Raw genomic sequence first — 19,535 nt, 5'->3', positions numbered from 1 at the left:
ATGTCCGTATCATATAATTTAGTAGTTTAATAAATTCACTTAATTTAATCACATAAAATACAAAGCATTGATGATAACTCACAGTAAATATTGGAATTTGAAGTAAGATTGGAAATGAATTGAATTGAAGGGAGTTTGGTTTAATCCATCTCAATAATATTGAACTCAATTTACGGCTTAACTCAAATTTGACATAAATATTTTTCTAATTCAAACTCAATTTGATTCAAATTTGAGAACAACTTAATTCAACTAGTTTAATCAAAACACATGAGTCTAGAGTCAATATTTTTTTTTTGAATTTGATGCATTTCATAATTTTGATTTATTAATAAATTTGAAATAAATCGTTTACATTTTTAAAAAAGGACAAACTAGAATTTATCCTACTAGCTTTACTAAGTTATAATATATGATAATAAAAAAAATCAAAATTACAATCAAAATTTATATAAATAAAAATCATCTCATTTAAAAAAAAAATCTAATTCATAATTATAAATTTTAAAATGTTCATTTCTTATATTATTATTTAACTTATAATAATAAGATTTTTTTGCTTCAAATTCTAATAAGTTGAAATTATATAAAATGCCAATTATATATTTATATGTATTTATAAATTAAACGATTTAAATTATACTCAATTCGCGTTCATTTATTTATCTATGGAGTTGAACGAGTTCATTTTTTTTTGAAAGTTGAATTCATTTAGATCATGAACTCATTTCAATGAGCTAAATATTAATCAAATTTCAAAGTATCTTTCAATTAGTTTCTTCATTATCATTCTTAGTTTCTTACTTTGAATGACTAAGACAAGCATGAAACTAATAACATCAATTTTAAATTTGAAGGAAATAAATAAATTTATCCTGATTTGAGCGAGTAAAAACACGTTTAAGAGATTCTTACGTACACTCCACGCAATAAAATTAATACTACTATGGTTAAAACAATTTATTTATTTTTTTCTGAGTCCATTTTTGTGCCTGCGTTACACGTAGAACGCCTATTGCCACGTATGTAGTTTTTTTTCCCCCTTTTTTTCTTCTCCTTTTTCTTCGCTCTTCTTTCTGGTTTCCGCTTCAGACTCAGTGCGAGTGACGGCATGGACGATCCAACTCAACTCCTCGAAGCAGCTTCTGATTTTGCTAACTACCCAGGTTGCTAACTTCGCCATTCTTCACTTCCCTTCTCTATGATTGTTACGTTTTTCACTTTTTGACTCGCATTGTTTCACTTTCAGGGCTGCTAAGCGATGATTCCGCTAGGGACTTTCTCAATCGCTTCCCTCTCCCGCTCATTATCAAGTTCGCTTCTTTTCCTCCATTTTGTGATACCCTTTTCCTCGTTTTGTGTGTTGTTGCTTATTGGAGTGGTTAGTGGTTTGAAATGGGGGCAGTTTTGAGTGTATGCATAGAATTATTGAAAAAAAAAATGTGTTGTCTGAAAGAAATGGAAGTTTATATATTTGTTATTTTGGTCTTTGTGTTGAATTTTGGAGGAGCTTCAGGTTTTGACATGTTTCTGAGTTGAGTGCATTTGGTATCTTCTTTATTAGTTATTACTTGATATGAATGCATTTTGAGTAAAACTATTGAACTCATTGATCTGTTGGCTACATTGTTCTTTGACCTAATTGAAAAAAAATGATTTTGTTTCAAACCTGTCTTGATTAGTAGAGAACTATTCTTCATGCCTAATGATGTCTGAAGGGTTTTAAATTGTGGTCATGTGTCACAGTCGCAGTTTTTCCACACTTGATATTGTGAAAAACTTGAGACAAATGCTTTTGATGCCGCTGTGGATGCTGCAATTGTGGTTGCCATGCGGTTGTGGAAACCTTAAAAACCTTGATGTTAAGGCCAAAATTGTGGTTGCTGGTCATTTTAAATAAAACCTTGGATGCCTGTATTGTATGAAGTGTTGTAGAAATTTTTTTAGTTCTCAGTCATGAAATTAGGTTGAGGTTTTGTTCAGTGTTAATTCAAAGACATTATACATACTTCTAGAGAAATTTACCCTTGATTTTCTCCTTTAATTTTGCAGTGCGTTACAGACTCAATTTGATGTGCCTGGCCTAGAAAGTACTCTAGTTGCATGCCTTGATAGGTTATTCAATACGAAGTTTGGCGCTTCTTTGATCCCACAGTATATGGTTTGTAATATACTCCCTTGGCTAATTAATTCTATTTTTGTTTTTTAGTTGTTAGTTGAACTGGCTTGCTCATTGCACTGAAAGTGAAACTAAAAGTTTTCTGTTTTCCCAAAAACCTATCTACTTATAGTTCTGGTTGACTAAGCTTTTTTAATCGTTTCTAAATTCACGGAAGTTTGCTAGTAACAAATGACTTAATTTTTATTTGTCTTTGTTTCTTATGCACCAAAAAACCTGATTGAATTAGAGTTTGTTTTTCCTCTCTCAATGATGACTAAATTGATTGTTATGATATCTATGGGGAAAGTGAATGTTTATTTTACCTGTCTTTGTTTCCTAGCCCATAGAGTGTGTCACTGATCCAAGTCTTTTCCTCCATTACGTTTTAAAGCATTGATATTAGTTCTATTTTTAATTTAATATAATTGTTTTCTGTTTTCATATAATGCTTCAATATCTTGGAACCACCAGCATTTGAATCATTAAAAAAGAATAGACAGAGTAAATAAGATAGATCTTGGACCAAGGTGCAGTTTGGATTAGTGGGTAAAAACATGTGGAAAAAGTTTTGACTTGATAGATAGTGTTCGGAAGTGTGCTCTTAACAAGTAAGACCTACGAAGAACTGACAAGCAAAGTACTTAAAATATTGTATCTGTGCAGTTTATCAATTAATTTAAGAGGGGGCATTAAAATGTTTTCTGTGTTCAAACATCAGTCTTCATTCTGCATAGATAAAGTTATGTATTATTTCTCCTATTAAATTATTTTATTATTTTAATAGTTATTCTTATTGCTTTGCTATTAATGTTTTGGTTCAGCCTTTTGTTCAAGTTGGTTTGCAGACAGATTCTCAAGCAGTCAGATCCTTAGCTTGCAAAACAGTATGTGGTTATACTTTATGCCAAATTTATTTAAATCCTTCTGTAGAATGCGCAATGGAGATTCATCACCCTCCACTCCTCCAATAAAAACAAATATTTTATGTTTAATGGAATGTACTTTAATTTTTCTTTACATAATTCTTTGCAAATTATATTAGTCACTCGTCAAAAATAATTTTTATGAGGTTTGACACTGATGCCTGTGGCCTGTTCTTAAGTATGTGTGCACTTGTGTAGAGATCTACAATCAATCTTGAACCTTTACTTAATATAATAATAGCTTAAGCTTTTAGGATACTTTGGGTTGTGTGGATAAACTTTTCCAAAAGTACTTATAAGAAAAGAAAATAGGAAGAAAAGATAAAATTAGCTTCTCTATGAGCTAATAAGTTAAAATTAGCTTATGCATAATCTAATTTATAAAAGCTCTCATATTAGCTTCTCATAAAACTTATTTTTTAACTTAAGCATAAACTCATTTTAGCTTTTGGAGAAGTTCATTTCATTTTTGCTTTCCAATTTTATTCTCTTATAAGTGTTTTTGGAGAAGTTTATCCAAACAGACTCATAGTTTTTGACATGATGTTATCAGATTCAGGAGCCTTTATGACCATGTAATCAGGTATTCGATCTTTGCAGGCTGATGAGTTTGGGCATTATCCGTGGTTCAAGCCCAAAGTGTTGTTGTTTGGAAGGTGTTTTAGAGACATAAAAATAATTGCAAACCTTCACGTAATTGGTGTGTTTGGTTTAGTCATTTTTGGAGAATTAAACACTTCCTAGATATGCACTAAACTCTTGGGAGAATTTGTCCTTGACAATTGCAACTTTTTAGTGTTCACATATTTCATTCTTTGTTTACAACTTATTGTAAGGTTAGTTTCTTTAACAATCATGTGTGTGTATTTCTGTAACCGCAATTATTTTACTCTCATATTTCCGTCTCATCATTCCTTTCATTCTAGTCCACTCTATGGTGCTTCTTATTAAATGAAGTTAGTCAAAGTTGTATATGCTCTTCTATTGGGATTTAAATGGTCTGATAATTACATATGAATTTATACACCTGAAAATAAATTTTGGCTAGCTATTTTTACCAATGCATATCACTACTTATGTGGTACATTTTTTTAGCAACATTATTTTTGTGTGATATGGTATCAATTTGCAGGTCACTTGCCTTCTAGAGAATATTGACAATGATTACAAAGTTGCTGTTCGACTAATTGAAGACTCTAACATATATCCTCTTTTGCTTGATTGCCTTATAAATGGGTTAGTAGAGAGTATTATGAGTTTCTTATTCTAAATTTCTAATTGTTTAAGATGACACTGTTTAAGATCTCCTTGTTTTGTGTAAAAGTTGGAAATTATGAAAGAAAGGATGTTATTGGTAATTTATAAAAATGAGTGGAAATTTGTACTTGAGAATATTGGTTCCCCACATTTGGGAGGTATAAGATGGCATTCTAGTATTTGGATGCCTTGATTTGGGCTACGCCTAACTCAACCCCAAAAACTAGTTGATGAGGTGAGAATTGCCCAAGCCTTTTATAAGCTCTAATTTAGCCATATCTATAGTTTAATTGGGATCTCAATCAACGTAACCATATGTCTATGAGGAACTTAGTTGCTGCAGTAAAAGTAATTTATACCTACAACCAACGCAAGCATCTTTTTTAGGTATCAATGATAACCAGGAATCATAGATGCTTGGATGAGAATGATAGTGTAGCAAACATCTCCATAGTTTCATATTGATGTCAACTGTACCAGTATTTGTATTTATTACTGGTTTGCTTGCTGGTACTTTGATATGAACCAGAATCTCACAGTAGCAATTAACACATAAATCAGATCAATAATGGAAAAATATGGTTTGTAATATTTCTGGAAAACAGGAATTACAGTGGAATGAATATCTCTACTACCACAGACTAATCTCCTTTAGGGAACCCAAGTTCTCTGCCCATGACAAACCATTTGATTCTACCCGATACCCCTCTCTCTTCCCCCTGATTTCCCTCATAACAGAATCCCATCACACAAGTCTCACCCCTCCTATTCTTTCTAGCACATATTGGGCAGTTTAGGTGCAAATTGCCTATTTGGACCCAAATCCATCTGAGGTCCTAACATACTTTGTATCATTAAGCATGGCTTCCTCTGTTTTTATGTATGATAAAGGAAACCCTACAATTCCTGTACAAGTTTCTGTTTTGGTGTAAGGCCAGGATCTACTGGTTAAAAATATTTCTCTAAGCAGGGTTGAGAGTTGAGACTAGTTTAATATTAAGCAGTAAATCAGGATTCCTGTAAAGGACCTTTTTTATACAGTGGTAAACGGTTGCTTTTTCAGAGGATTCCATTATTACTCCTTGTTTCATTATATTTTACATTTCTTTGGTTAGATCTGGTTGCTTGCTCACAAGTTAAGTATAATGTTTTTGATAGTTCACCCTTATAATAGATCATTTGATTTTCATATCTTCTCACATATGTAGCAATGAACAAGTGGCAGCTGTGGCAACGGATGCAATTAAAATGTTAGCTGGTTTTCCTGAAGGCATGGTAATAAAATTCTTTTGTAAAGTCACGTAATTGTCTTTAACTTGTATGTAAGGTATGAGATTAATTAAAACCCTATCATTCAAGAATACTGGCTGACATGCTTTACTATTGTAGGAAATTATCTTTCCATCTGCCAAAGAGGGTGGTACAGACCTAGCGATTTTTGCATCAAAATGTTCATCACTGGTATGGTAACCAATCTGTTAATGCATAGATTTGTATTTTTCATTGAATATATCAACATATAAACTATGTTGAGGGCTTTACCATGAATGCATGGGAGAGCTTGAGCGAATGATCAGACCTTTTGCCTCCACAAAAAGCAATGATATGTACTCTTGCTTTATTGTATTTGAAAATAAATTTCAACAGACATTTACGTGAATTGGGTGTTTTGCACTCAGCATATTGATATTTCTAAACAGGGAAAATTAATACAATTTGTATTTACAAGAACAATGAAGAATTTGATTATTTTCTAATATCCTAATGTTCCCAATACTTCGTAAATTCCTATTGTTTATAAAGCTGTTGTAAGTACGATTAACATTTTCGACATTCCCACCCCCAAGCTGGAGGCATAAATCATATGCACTAAGCTTGCTACAATAAATATATTGTCTCATGCATAGTCAGATAATTTACTGGTTGCAGGAGAGAACCACAAATTGGTTGGTGCATACCAATTCATGGTTCTGGGACGTCCGAACTCCCAATGCATTACCTTTGATTGTCAAATATCTGAAGTTTGTCACGACTGCCCACCTTAACATTCTGTGTTTCGGTCCACAATTTCCCACATTCTGTTGTTTTTTGAATTTTCAACATCCCACATTATGCCACAACTTCCCACACACTGGAGGATGTGGTAACCTGTATATATGATGTTGTTATATGTTATAAATGAAAAATATATTATACATATATGCATAGTTCTATTTATAGTTTATACAAATTTTTAGTTAGATAAAAAAATTGTTTGCAATATATTAACTTGTATATATATATATATATATATATATTAGAATATATTTTAAATTTAAATAAAGAACTGAAGCGTACCGACTATGTATCAACTATGGTCCTACGACTCCTAAGGGACTTTTTAAAGATTTCCTGGGAAGAGCTTTTTCTCATAAAAAGTTACAATCTATGTCAATATGCTTAGTTTTGTTTGTAAAAGTAAATTGGAGGCTATGCGTTGTTTCTTGGTTATCATAACACAACTTTATTTGTTTGATTCTTTCCAATTTTTATTTATTTTTATTTTTTATTTTTTATTCTTGAAGTAGTTGTTTATCCTAATGAGCTCACAAATATATATGGTCATGGCTCTATATTCAGCTTCCACACTTGATTTAACCACTACATTCTCCTTTAGTTCTTCTTGCTTTTCCATGATACAAAATTATTTCCAATAAAGATACAGTATCCTGTGGTAAATTGTGTATTAATTGAAGGTCTTACCTAATTTGCATTATAGAATATCTTATTACGAGTATTTATTTTATCTTCATTCTTCTCATGATAATAAACCTTGATTCATTGCGTACTTAATATATCTTGAAATTCAAACAATAGTATCCCAATGCTAGTATGTGCAGATTGCATGAACTGGTTTATAACTCCCCATATGAAAATAGATTGGTATTTTAGTAGTCTGTGTTGCACGGATAAGAGTATGGTACCAGGTGTGGTATGAGATACGCGATTTTTCAAAAATCTAGGGTACGGGTACATTAATGTTATTTAATATATATATATATATATATATATATATATATATAATTATATAAACCTGAGTAAATTGTATAAATGATAAAAATGATTCACAAATAAACATGACACTTGTCACTTGATCAATAATATCAACAATAAAATCATAACAACTAAAGCATGATTATAATATCACATTTAAATTATGATATCACACTTTAATTGTGATATATCACACTATATCACACTTTAACAATTTCAATCTAATCGTTTCCTTGTCCATCATCTGTGAAAAGAACTACTTCTAGCTTTGGTTCATCCAGAGAAATTGTAGCAACTTCAAGAATGTTAGCCCCCTTAAATGGATCCCATTCATCTCCACCAATATCTCATATTTTGCTTTCATCCTTAATGTTGTCAAATATCCGTTATAACCCCGTTATAACGGAAAAAACGTCGCGGTTTGAACCTAAACCGCCATTCGCCATCCGTTATATGAAGGTTTATGGCGGTTTCCGCCATTTCCAATATGGCGCCCGCCATGGTCATGGCGCCGTGAAGGTTTATGACGGGCATGGCGGTCATGACGGTTTTTTTTAAAAAAAAAACCTATTTTTGGGCTTTGAAACAGGCCCAAATGGAGTGAGTCCTAAGTTTTTGGCTTGTCTCCGCGTCTCGTCTCTCTTCTCCCTCATAGTCGCGACTTTCTGCACTTGAAGAGGAGTGAACCCTAAACATCTCCGATCACCTTTATTCAACTCCAATCACTGCACATCGGTCACCTTTGCCACCGACCACCTGAACCGCGGCAGCCCAACACTCCGGCCAGCAACCACGAAGTGCCAACAACACTTACGGAAGTTGAAACCGCCCCTAATCACCTTCGTTCACCGCCCCTTTGTCCCCTTTCTGGCCGGCGACCTGAACCGTGGTGGCCCAGTACTCTGGTGAGCTACTCCGGCGAGCAACTCTGGCGAAACTAGGTTTTTTTTTTTCAGTTTTAATCCTACTTTTTTTTTCAGTTTTTATCTTCCTCCTACTTTTATTTTTTCAGTTTTAATCCTCCTCCTCCTTTTATTTTTTCAGTTTTAATCCTCCTGTTTTTTTCATTTTTTTTTTCAGTTATAATCCTCCTTTTAATTTTTCCTACTCCTTTGAGTCCTTTGTTAATGAATTCATTGTTGCATCTGCAGCAAGCAACAATTTTTTTAATCCCAATTCTTCTACCAATTGGGTCAATTTAAATTCCTATTTTCTTCTAAATTCTAAACTAACATTGAGTGCCTATTTTATTATTCTTTTTCTTATTTTTAGGACAATGTCTAGCAATCCAATTCCAAGCCAAAGTCAAACATCCTCAAACTTTGTTAGGAGAACAGACATAGGATGGAAACATTGTCATCCTACCAAAGAGAATGATACCAATGAAACTATATGCAATTATTGTAAAAAAATCATGAAAGGGGGAATTACAAGAGCAAAGCAACATTTAATCAATTATGTTATGAGACTTGATGAATTATGGTATTGTTTTTATGATATTTAAGTATTTAAGTTGATATTATGTTGGTTTTAATTTAGTTTTGTTGCTTGTTATTTATTATTTTGCTGTTTTCTTTGTATATAATATATATAAATATTTTTTTTATTTTTATTTTTTTGTCTGCCATGACGTCCGCCATAGGCCGCCATGGCATCCGCCATAGAGTTATAAAGGATTTTTGGCCTCGCCGCCATAGACCGTTATCCGCCATCGATAACCTTATTGATCCTTTACATAACTCTTGCTCTTTTTTGAGGGAAGACAAAAAATTGTATGTATAAAAACTAAATCTTCAGCTCTTTTAGGATTGAGCCTCTTTCTTTTCATAGAATGGATAAAAGAATGTGTTCCAATTTCTCTGACAAGAAGATGATGATGGTTGTGAGAGAAGTTTAAATGCAACATATTCAAGTTTGGAAATTGCTACACCATACATGACCCACCAATCTTTTGGTTTAATTTTTTTAATTTTTTGTTAGACATATATAGGTTTTATTTTTCGGATTTGGGTACGGGTCTGATACGTACCTAAAAAGTATGTGTACCCAAATTAAGTACCCAATTTTTTTTTTTTTTGTTGAAAAATGTTCTAAGTGTGTGCTTGGTACGTGCTGACGAGTACCCAATGTGTACGGTGAGATAATTTAATTTCCCAATCAATCTCCTATTATTTTCCGGATCTATATATAGCTCTTCCTGCTCCGATTATTTATTATTATTCAGGTCTGTTACACTTGGATATAGACTAGCCTAGCCTGCAATGTGACATACCAGTTTCTTTTAGCATATCCAATGTATATTTCCTTCATGAAATAAAACCATCTCTTGACTCGGCAACTTCAATATTGAAGAAGTATTTACACTTTCCAAAGTCCTTGGTCTGTTAGAGAATATATGAAAATATACAAATAGTATCTTGAAAATTTCTAGGAATATTCTTTAGGATTAGTTTTCTCAATCCTCATCATCTCTTAGGATGGTATATCTCATGATTTGTGTCCCATTTAGGTAAGATTATGATTAATATAAATAAGGGTTAGTTCTCTAGGTTTTATGAGCATATCACATTGTAGTATCAAATTATTATCAAGTAATAATTCTCTCCCTTTTATCTCTCTATACCTAGAATCCCCATACTTCAACTATCTAAAAGCTTTTAAACTAGTGTTTCTTCAATTAAATAATTTTCTGATTGGAACCATATTTAATTAATAAAAAAAACAAAGCAAAATTATTGACTGGAAAAAGAACTATAACACAATATGACCCTATAATCCTAGAGCTAATGCTCCTCAGAGAAGATATGATTCTCTCCCCCTGCTCAACCTCTCAAGGTTCTAACAGAAAAGATTCTTCATGCCTTCCTCTTTTTGTCCACCCTCCCTATAAGTACATTCCCTCCCCTAACCAACTAGCCACATCAACAATTGTAACTCATTTGTGTTCAGCCCAGCTCCCAAACCCAGTATTCGATGATTATTTTTATCTTTTCTCTCCTTGTCCTCTCCATCGTACAATTTGTTCCTAGCATTCAGGGAATAGCTTGTTCTTGCTTTTTCCCTGCTGATTTCATCTTCTTTCCTGTCCCATAACTGATTCTATAGCCACTGCACTTCGTCTTCTGGTCACTCTTCATCATTTCTCCTAGAATTTGGTTGTTGCACCTTTTTTCATTCATGATCATTCTCTGATTCTCTTGCAACTTCTCCCCACTGATTGCTCAAAGATTTCAATGGGTGATTCTAATTCTCTTTGATCTTCTTTCAAGATAGATAGACTATTAAAACTCCTGCAATCATAGCTGATTCTGAATCTTCTTATCATAGCGTGGAAAACGACTCCAATCTGCATCAAGGTCCTCTAGGCACCAAGACTAAAACCAAATCATTGCTTCATCCTCCACGCTCATGAATGCCCATTGAAGCTTATCATATGACTGATTTTCTTGTTCCATAAAGAACCTCATTTCTAACAATCCACCCAATGGGGTTCATTCATGTAAAGTCCGGCAGCTCCACCTTTTTGGCCATCTTGATCTCCATCTCTGGTAACATTAACTCTGTCTTGGGCAATCTGGCAGGTTGGACCATTTGGTAGAAAGCAGATATAATAAAAGAACACAACAATATTATTGGTTGGAAAAGGAAGAACTAAAACAAAGGATGATCCCTGTAATCTCAGAGCTAATGCTCCTCAGAGAGTCATACGACTAACATTATAGTACTTATTCATGAATATAATAAAATCAATAAAGAGCATAATTTTTTGTTCCCCATTTATAAAAAAAATACTAAATTGAAATGCATGGTCTATGTATTCTTTCATTGATTTTAATTTTTTGATATATTTTTTTTTCTTTTGGAGGGGGGTGGGGTGGGGCTCTGTTTCACACCTTGTGCATAATTGACTTAATTTGCTTCTGTAACTTTTTTACTGTTTTTTATTTAGGGTCGAGTTCGTGTACTGGCTTTAGTGGTGAAGCTTTTTTCTGTATCTAGGTCAGCAGCATCTACCATTTACAGATCAAATCTACTTAAATTGTTGGAAGCAGAAATCAGAAATGCAGATGATACCCTTGTAACTTTAAGTGTTTTGGAGCTTTTATATGAGGTTACTAATCTCTCCTTTCCTGTTGATTCTAGACTTTAATCATGCATAATAATCCTTCTGCTTGTGCATGTTCACTATGCTTAGTTACTTTGTAATATAAACTTTGTATCCAGAGAACAAACACTTTACTTTGGTTTTTTTCAGTAACAGAATAATGAATGTTTTACATGGAACTAATGGGACTAAGCCTAACAATCATGTTAATAAACATCACACTAGTGTTCATTGCCTGTCAAGAGTTTTTCCGGATTAAACTATCTTTTTTATTATTCATTTTGGGAGAGATAAGAATGTGTGTGGTTAATTTATAGATATTGGGGCATAATCTATTACCCTTTTAAAGTGTATTTGTTTCACGGATTAAAAACTTATTCCCAGGAATATTGAGTTGGAAATGTTATATTCCCATGTTTGTTTAGAGTTTTGAAAAAATATTCTTGCGTATAATTTATTCCTAGGAAAGTAGCCATAACATGATTCACTTCATTTTGATTCCCATGGTGGACGATGGGAAAGTTGTATTTGCATGGGAATGTGGGAAGTTATTTTTAACCCACTTTTTCCACTCATTTTTTTATTTTAATTAATTTAAACTTTTAAAATATTCTCAGGAATAACATTCCAATAATAATATTCCTAGGAGTGTGATTCCCAAGAAAGTAGTAACTTACTTGAAAACAAACGCCCCCTTAGTAATTGGAGACTCAAGTGTTTGTTCCAAAATGTTTCCACTCATGGTTCTTTTAAGATAGCATCCTCCTCTGCTCCCTCCAGACACAAACTGAATTTTATAAACTACAAAGATTCCTTAGATAAACCAAACTCAAAAGAATAATCTCATCACACATGTAACACGTGCCAAATTCAGGAACTCTGCATTAGCAACTATCAGTTGTTATGCACTTCTCCAGTTCACATTACATGCACATATATACATTCTCACTTTGTGTCTCAAATGGATGCAGCTAGCAGAAATTGAACATGGTACAGAATTTTTGTCAAAGACTAGCATCCTTCAATTGCTTTCATCAATAATTAGGTAATCATTATTATCTTCTCAAGAATATTTATTCATCTTATGGATGTTGGGATAATGTTTTCCTGATATAAGTACATCCCTTTTCTTGAGGCTAGCAACAATTCTATGGAATCAATTTTAAGATCAAGAGCAATGATGATAATTGGAAGGCTACTGTCCAAGGACATTATATACTCCTTCACAGATGAACCTTGTAAGTGTTGCAGTATATCCCTTTCTCTTTGGATTAATATTCGTCGGAATATGCTGAAAATTGATTTCAACATCACATCTTCAGAATAACAATTTAAATACTCTAATCCATCTGTCTGCACATCTAAATGCAACAAGGTTTTATTGCAAATATAGTGGGTCTCTTGCTGGTTTGTGCTGAATGCTGATTTCATTTGTCAATTGCCCATGTACTTCACACGATATGCTTCATAATCTTATTATTAAAGAACTAGAAACTACGGATATGCTGCAAATTGATTAAGTCCTTGTTGTGAAAGATGTTTCCTTGCAGGGGTTGTTCTTCATTTTTAAAGTGTCCATGTGTTTCTCATATTTGTTGCATAATTTAATAATTGTTTTTGAAAGAGATTGAAACTGTTAACTAATGTATATTTGTTGAACTTTTAAATTGATAAATTCAGGTGTTATAGCTGTTATTTCATCTATTGACGGTAGACTTCAGTCATTGGAACCTTCAGATAGAGATGAATGTGAAACTGCACTTGAATCATTGGGTCAAATGGGATCATGTAAGTATGTATTTTAACATTTTTTTTTTGTATCTTCTTGGAAAACTAATTTTAGTTGATTAAATTATATTGGTCCTATGCTCTTAGTTATCAATCTTGAATAACGTGGAGTAGCCTACCCCAAAAGCACTATAGTGGGATGACCACTGTTATGATTTTTTAAGTATAAATTAAATAATTTATATTAAATATATATAAATGATCAAATATAAAAAAGATTCAGTTACTAAGTAGGTCCCTGAACTATTTGGTAATTTTCAAATAGGTACCTAATCATTTTTTTAATTAGGCCCCTCCACTAAAAAAGTAGGTCCTAGGGGTTAATTGTTAGCAGCTTGAAACGTCAGAAAATTACATTTAATATCCCTAGGGTCTCAATTAAAAAATATTACATGATCAAGGACCCAATTAAAAAAAAATTTAGCTCAGGGACCTATTTGAAAATTCCCAAATAGATCAAGGACCTACTTAGTAATTTAACCTATAAAAATTACTTAAAATTGAAGACACATTCATAATTAATAAATAAAATTCATAATTTTAAGCCAAATACAGAAGTTAATAACAAGAAGAGGCAAGTAATATAAAAGGAAAAAAAGTATAGCAACAGTACACCGGTGCTATTGCCCTTGATTAACTGCTATGCCTGTGGTCTACCTTGAAAGTTGATTACCTCCCATCTTTTCTAGATTTCTGTTGTACTTGAAGTTACAATAACCTCCCTGGGATTTGACAAATTACATAGATCTCCATTGTTTTAAATTTTAAACCAACATGACTCATTCTTTTTAAGAAAATTACAGATATTAAAATTTAAGATATCATGCTACCAAGTATATACTACCTTAAGTCCTAATTATAAGCAACAAATTGAATTTTCTTTTAGCCTTATTTATAAGTAACAATCATTAGTTTTTAAAGTTAATCAAGGTTAAATTTCTTTTATACCTTTCATTTATTGTTAACTATATTTCTTATGCATTTACTTATAATTAGTGTTAAATATAACAACCACTTAAAAGTAGAGGGTATATTTGGAATAAAACTTGAATTTATGATAGAACAAATTAGAAGTAACCATATTTATTACTTGGTTTTGATAATTTGTCTTATATTGCTTACAATTAGGACTGGAGGTAGTATTATGCTAGAATTCAAAATGAGGGAGTTCTTCATAATTCAGAGACAAATATGTCCTTGTAAATTGATCTATCTAATTGACTTTTTCTATTAATAAAAGAAAAATATATTGATTGAAGAGAGTTGAATACAACAATGGAGAATATGGAATCCTCTGGAGCCAATACAAAAGGCAGAAATAAAGAAAAATTAAATTTTACTCAAGCAGTGAATAGTTCACGAGAAGCTAAGAACACATTCCTATTGCACATGTTTTGCATGGATAAAGTTCTCTGTTGTTACATTCAAATGAAAGGCATCACAAACCAGTAAACAGATCATACTTCCACAAATCCTTCCAATCCTCTGCCTGAAACCTTAACACGTGCAGTGAAAATGCTTCAAAGCATTGGGACAAACTCATTGTTGGAAAATGCTTACTACGACCAATCCTTCTGAGTTATTGCCCTTACCTCACTAGGTTGGCCTGGCTCTTGGGAAATGCTTATCTTTACCCTAAATATGCCAAGTGACTTCACAATGAAGAGATTGGAGAAAAACCTGACACCCAATCCAAACCCAAAATAGCCGAAGAGAAAACAAAAGAAGATTGTTTTGGTGAGTTCAGGTGGGCATATGGGTTAATCGGATTAAAAAATCGAGTAAAAGTGGGTATTGTTGGTCAGGTTCGGTTTTGAGTTTTTGACAGTCAGTAACTGAATCTGACCAACGATGTAGGTTGCAAAATTGAAAAGATAAGGAGACATTTATGTTTGTAACTGTTCAATAGATTTTGCTTTATGTATTTACCTACCACTCACATTCAAGCATGGGAATGATACATTGCAAATATAATTTATATTTATACAACGTGCACTAAGGCCCCTAAAACAGATTTGTCATTGCTTCAAGCTGATTGACATTGGGAAAAACCTTTGGATTGATTCCCTTATTTGATCAATATCTAGGAAAGTAAGATAGAAGGTTTGAGTGAAATACTGAAATGCTTGAGTGGTTTTTTCTCAGTTGGCTGTGTTCATATACATCAAAGAAGAGATACATCTTTTATATACCAGAACAATAAATAGGAATGGAACTGTTTCCTATTATCCTAAATTTCCAATGCTTCATCAACGCCTATTGTTTCAATGCTACTTCAATAACAATTGTTTGTTGCATCCAACAGTGACCATTTAATCCTAAATTCCTAATAATATGAGAAATTTTAATCTATGGTTTTTGTGATCATAGCTGTCCAAGGAGCCACATTACTACTCTCAGGTTTATTGCCTGCTGCTAGACATGTTATATATGCCGCTTTTGATCGACAAGGACCACAAGGACATGGTAAACAGCTGGTTAGTGAACCAATACTTGTTCTTTCCATTTCAAAGTGTTTTAAGGTATACTAAACTATTGTGATTTGATACTGTAATCCCATTGTATGTTGTGCTCAATTTCTTGCTAAGGCGACCTGAAGAAGCATATTGTCCTCAAGGTTGAAGTTGAAAATAGCTGAAACAGCATTTATGGGGCATTGATGCAATGTGCTGCAAACAGTTATTTGGTAGTAATGTTCTGAATCTTGAAAGTGTTGTTCCCTAGGACTGTAGCATCTATTTAAGGATCCATGGCATTCCCAGGTGATTGAAACTTGTTGTTGTTGGCCTCCTTGACATCAATTTGATGTAGCATTCAACTAGCCTGTTTCTTATAACATCTTATAGGGACCTGGGTATTATTGGATGCCTAAGTCCCACATCGAGTAGTATGGGATGCTTGATGAAGTACTTAAGTGGCTTGGTTCTCCTCCCTTGACAGCTAGCTTTTAAGGGAGGGATCCCCAAGTGTTTGGGTTCTTGTTAATTGATATTAGGGCTAGTTGGTTGTGTTTCAGAAAGTGCTACCTATAGAGGGTCTGACCAACGGACCAGTAAAGCGTTGTAGAGAGCAGTTGCTAGGATATCAGCTCCCAGGGGCGGTGCTATGGTATTATGGGGTGCCTAAGTCTCAAATCGAGTAGTATGGGATGCTTGGTGGAATACTTAGTGTTTTGATTCTCCCCCCTTGACAGCTAGCTTTTAAGGGGGGATTCCCTAGGTGTTTCGATACTTATGAAGGACATACCATTCAAGTTGAGAAAAACATAAGACATGTAATTTCCAAGGATGTAACGAGTCCAGTAATATAATTTTGTTTTTGTATCCTCTGGAAGGTACAGTTCAAAAGAAGATGCATTACTTGAATAAATTCTTAGTTGTTCTTGATTGTAGATAAAGTTGGGATTCCATTTTACATGGATGGTGTTATATTATGCTAATAAATTGTCTTCTAAGTTATAACATACATGGTTTCTTAAATGGAAATAACAGGCTGCATTGCATGCTCTTGGAAATATCTCGGGAGAAACCAGATCTGAGAGTAACATCATACTGAATGCTGAAGCAGAAGAAAACCTGCGACGCCTAATATATGAAACAGCATCCAGAAGCTCAAAGTTGACACCATCGGTTGCCTTTTTTCATTCTTTTCAGTTTCAACTTCTTTTTATTGGTTAATTATTTTAAATTCTATTTATGATAATGGTTTGGCTTCTCTTTAATCTTTGAACTAAAGGGGCTAGACACACACACATATATGAAGCTTTATCTAAGCTGTAGCTTTGTCCTAACTTAATCATGACTGCCTTTGTAAGTGTCAAAATAAAAGAGGACCACACTGATCAGTAGTATGGTATATATCTGTGTATTTTTTGTATTAACACTTTTTCACTGAAGAATGCTTACTTTTGTTTCTTTCAATCCTTATCATTATGTGTCACTATACAGAAAGTGATTTAAAATACATATTAGCCATGTGAAAATTCCATCTTGAAATATGCACATGACAAAAAATGTTAATAGCAACTTACCTACCAAATGACTGTTAATTAAATAGTAATTGTGCCCCTCCTAATTAGACGGAACATCTTTGCTTCCATAAATAAAAGATATTATTGACCAGTTACTTTCAGGCAGCAGCCTGTAAGTAAATTTTAGAAAGTCCTCTTAGAACCAAAAATCCTCAAAGCTACAATGTTCGTTTAGTCGTCTTGCATGATAGCTTTTTAATTAAATGTTGAAATATTACAATCTCACCAAGTTCATGCACTTTTCAGGGTCTTTTTCTGTCTGTTTTGCAGCAGGATTCAGAAATACGTCTAGCGGTGAGACACTGAAACATCAATATGAACTTTTTGTATTATGATCTTATATGCACTTTAGTTTTTAAATAATTTCCTCAGTGCATATACTTTAGAAGTCAACCTGTCTAGGTGATTTTGTTGGATGGAAATGTCAGTTCAATAATTCCAAAACTCAACAATGTTGCATTTAGGTCTTTGAATCCAAATAATTTGATTAATCTTAGAGATGAATCTGTTTATACTAGGCTTTTCTTAAACTGTAACATGTCAGTATGCTGTAAAGCCGAAACATAGCAATCAATAATGAAGCACTTATGTTTATATATAGGGGCACGTGTCTATAAGAACAATTCCCATTTTAAGAATGCGAGAGCTACTAAATTTGAGTTATACAATCTTTTCATGAATGATTAAAATTTATATTTTCTGGTCTCATGACCACTTAAGAAAGTTATAATCATTATCGTTTAAATATAATCTAATAATATATATTTATTATCCTTATTTCATACAATAACTAAGAGTTCTCTTCTATATACTCTCTCTATCTATCTATCTATCTATATATATATATATATAATTGTCCATGAAAAATTTACAAAAATAAAATCAACATTTTCAGAGCTATAGAACGATAAGTGGATTGGTTGCCCGACCATGGTGCTTGATGGAGATATGCTCAAAACAAGAGATTATAGATAAAGTGACCAACCCGAGTACTGAAACCACAAAAATAGGTATGTAATATGATCTAGATGTCTGTTAATATGCTTATAATAGTCATACCAATACCATATGTTTTCCTGTCACTTTGCTCCAACTGTACTTTCCTATTTTAACATAATTGGAGCATTTCAGGTATGGAAGCTAGATATAACTGCTGCAAGGCGATACAAAGATCATTGACATTGTCTAGTAGAGTTTCTGCTGATCCTGCTTTTGCAGGAATAGCAGCAAAGGTGAGATACCAAATCTTTCCTCTATATTTGTGCATGTGTATTTGTTGGTATCCTTTCCAGGCTTTTTTGTATGCACTCCTTCTAGATATAGATACCATATGTGTTCGTGTTTGTGTGTCTAGTGTATCAAGTGAAAACCCTTGTTATTGTGAGATTGAGGACTATAAATATAGAATTATGGACTATTAGATCACATTTAAATAGTCGAGATTAAAATGTGCATGACATATTTAAGTAGTCTTGACTATTCATGTGTGGTTTTATGACTCAGATTCATAGTTTTAATTTCTCACAATAACAATAAATTCTCACTTGAAACAAACCATATATATATATATATAAAGAGAATAAGAGGAGAACATCAGCATGCTCATTTACCTGTATATTATATTCAAGTGATAATTTTGTAATCTTGCATGCAGTTGCAGGAAGCTATTGGAATGGGTCCATATCTTGTTAAAAAAAGGGTTGAAGTTCAACCTATTGTGGAGACGGCTGACAGATTTTAGTTTACACACCTGCCTGGTCAGCAAATACATGTAATAGGGTTATATTTTCTTTTCTTGCCCCTCTAATACAATGTGCAGTACCATAGAACAAAATCCTTTTTGCTCAAAGTCAAATGTTGGAACTTAATGGAATAAGTATATTTGTCATAATTTTGAGTGGATTATATTTCAATGACTTTTTTCAACTCAAGCAAATAATGATTCTATTCAACTGTTAACATTATTTGGCTACGAACTGACATATTTCTTTTCTAGAAATTCTTATAGGAGAAAAAAGTATGAAGTAAAAATGAAATGCTTTTCTCTAAGTTAAAATTAGTTGATGCACAAGCTAATTAATTTATGTAGGAACTCTCTTATGAATTTTTCAAAAATGAGATATATGTTTAAGTAATTATCTCTTGGTTTTTATTTTTATTAGACTCTTTTATCCCTTAATTCATACCACCCACTTTATAAATTTTAAAATTACTTAATCTCCGTAATAAACATATACT

The 19,535-nt window shown here is 32.9% G+C and overlaps 1 protein-coding gene across 1 annotated transcript; it reads left to right on the top strand.

The window, feature by feature from the left end:
* The first annotated feature begins 999 nt into the window (after positions 1–999).
* On the top strand, positions 1,000–19,236 carry LOC109817230 (ARM repeat superfamily protein). The gene is made up of 17 exons (XM_020382445.3): positions 1,000–1,166; positions 1,250–1,313; positions 2,053–2,161; positions 2,983–3,045; positions 4,217–4,320; positions 5,550–5,616; positions 5,731–5,802; positions 11,324–11,485; positions 12,451–12,524; positions 12,620–12,717; positions 13,160–13,267; positions 15,638–15,744; positions 16,759–16,896; positions 17,544–17,591; positions 18,193–18,307; positions 18,429–18,529; positions 18,952–19,236. Exons 1-17 carry the CDS (start codon positions 1,112–1,114, stop codon positions 19,036–19,038), a joined length of 1,572 nt encoding a protein of 523 aa, XP_020238034.1. The 5' UTR covers positions 1,000–1,111; the 3' UTR covers positions 19,039–19,236.
* Positions 19,237–19,535: the final 299 nt, after the last annotated feature.

This window comes from Cajanus cajan, chromosome 8 (assembly GCF_000230855.2).
Source record: "Cajanus cajan strain Asha chromosome 8, NIPB_CcT2T_4, whole genome shotgun sequence".
Lineage (NCBI taxonomy): Eukaryota > Viridiplantae > Streptophyta > Magnoliopsida > Fabales > Fabaceae > Cajanus > Cajanus cajan.
The sequence above is the reverse complement of the archived record's forward strand: the minus strand, read 5'-3'. Positions and strand labels throughout refer to the sequence as shown.

Coding starts and splice junctions, on each gene's coding strand:
- LOC109817230 (XM_020382445.3), top strand. CDS start 1,112: ATGGACGATCCAACTCAACTCCTCGAAGCAGCTTCTGATTTTGCTAAC. Junction 15,745..16,758: donor AAGGACATGGTAAACAGCTG/GTTAGTGAACCA, acceptor TGGAAATAACAG/GCTGCATTGCATGCTCTTGG. Junction 16,897..17,543: donor GCTCAAAGTTGACACCATCG/GTTGCCTTTTTT, acceptor TGCACTTTTCAG/GGTCTTTTTCTGTCTGTTTT.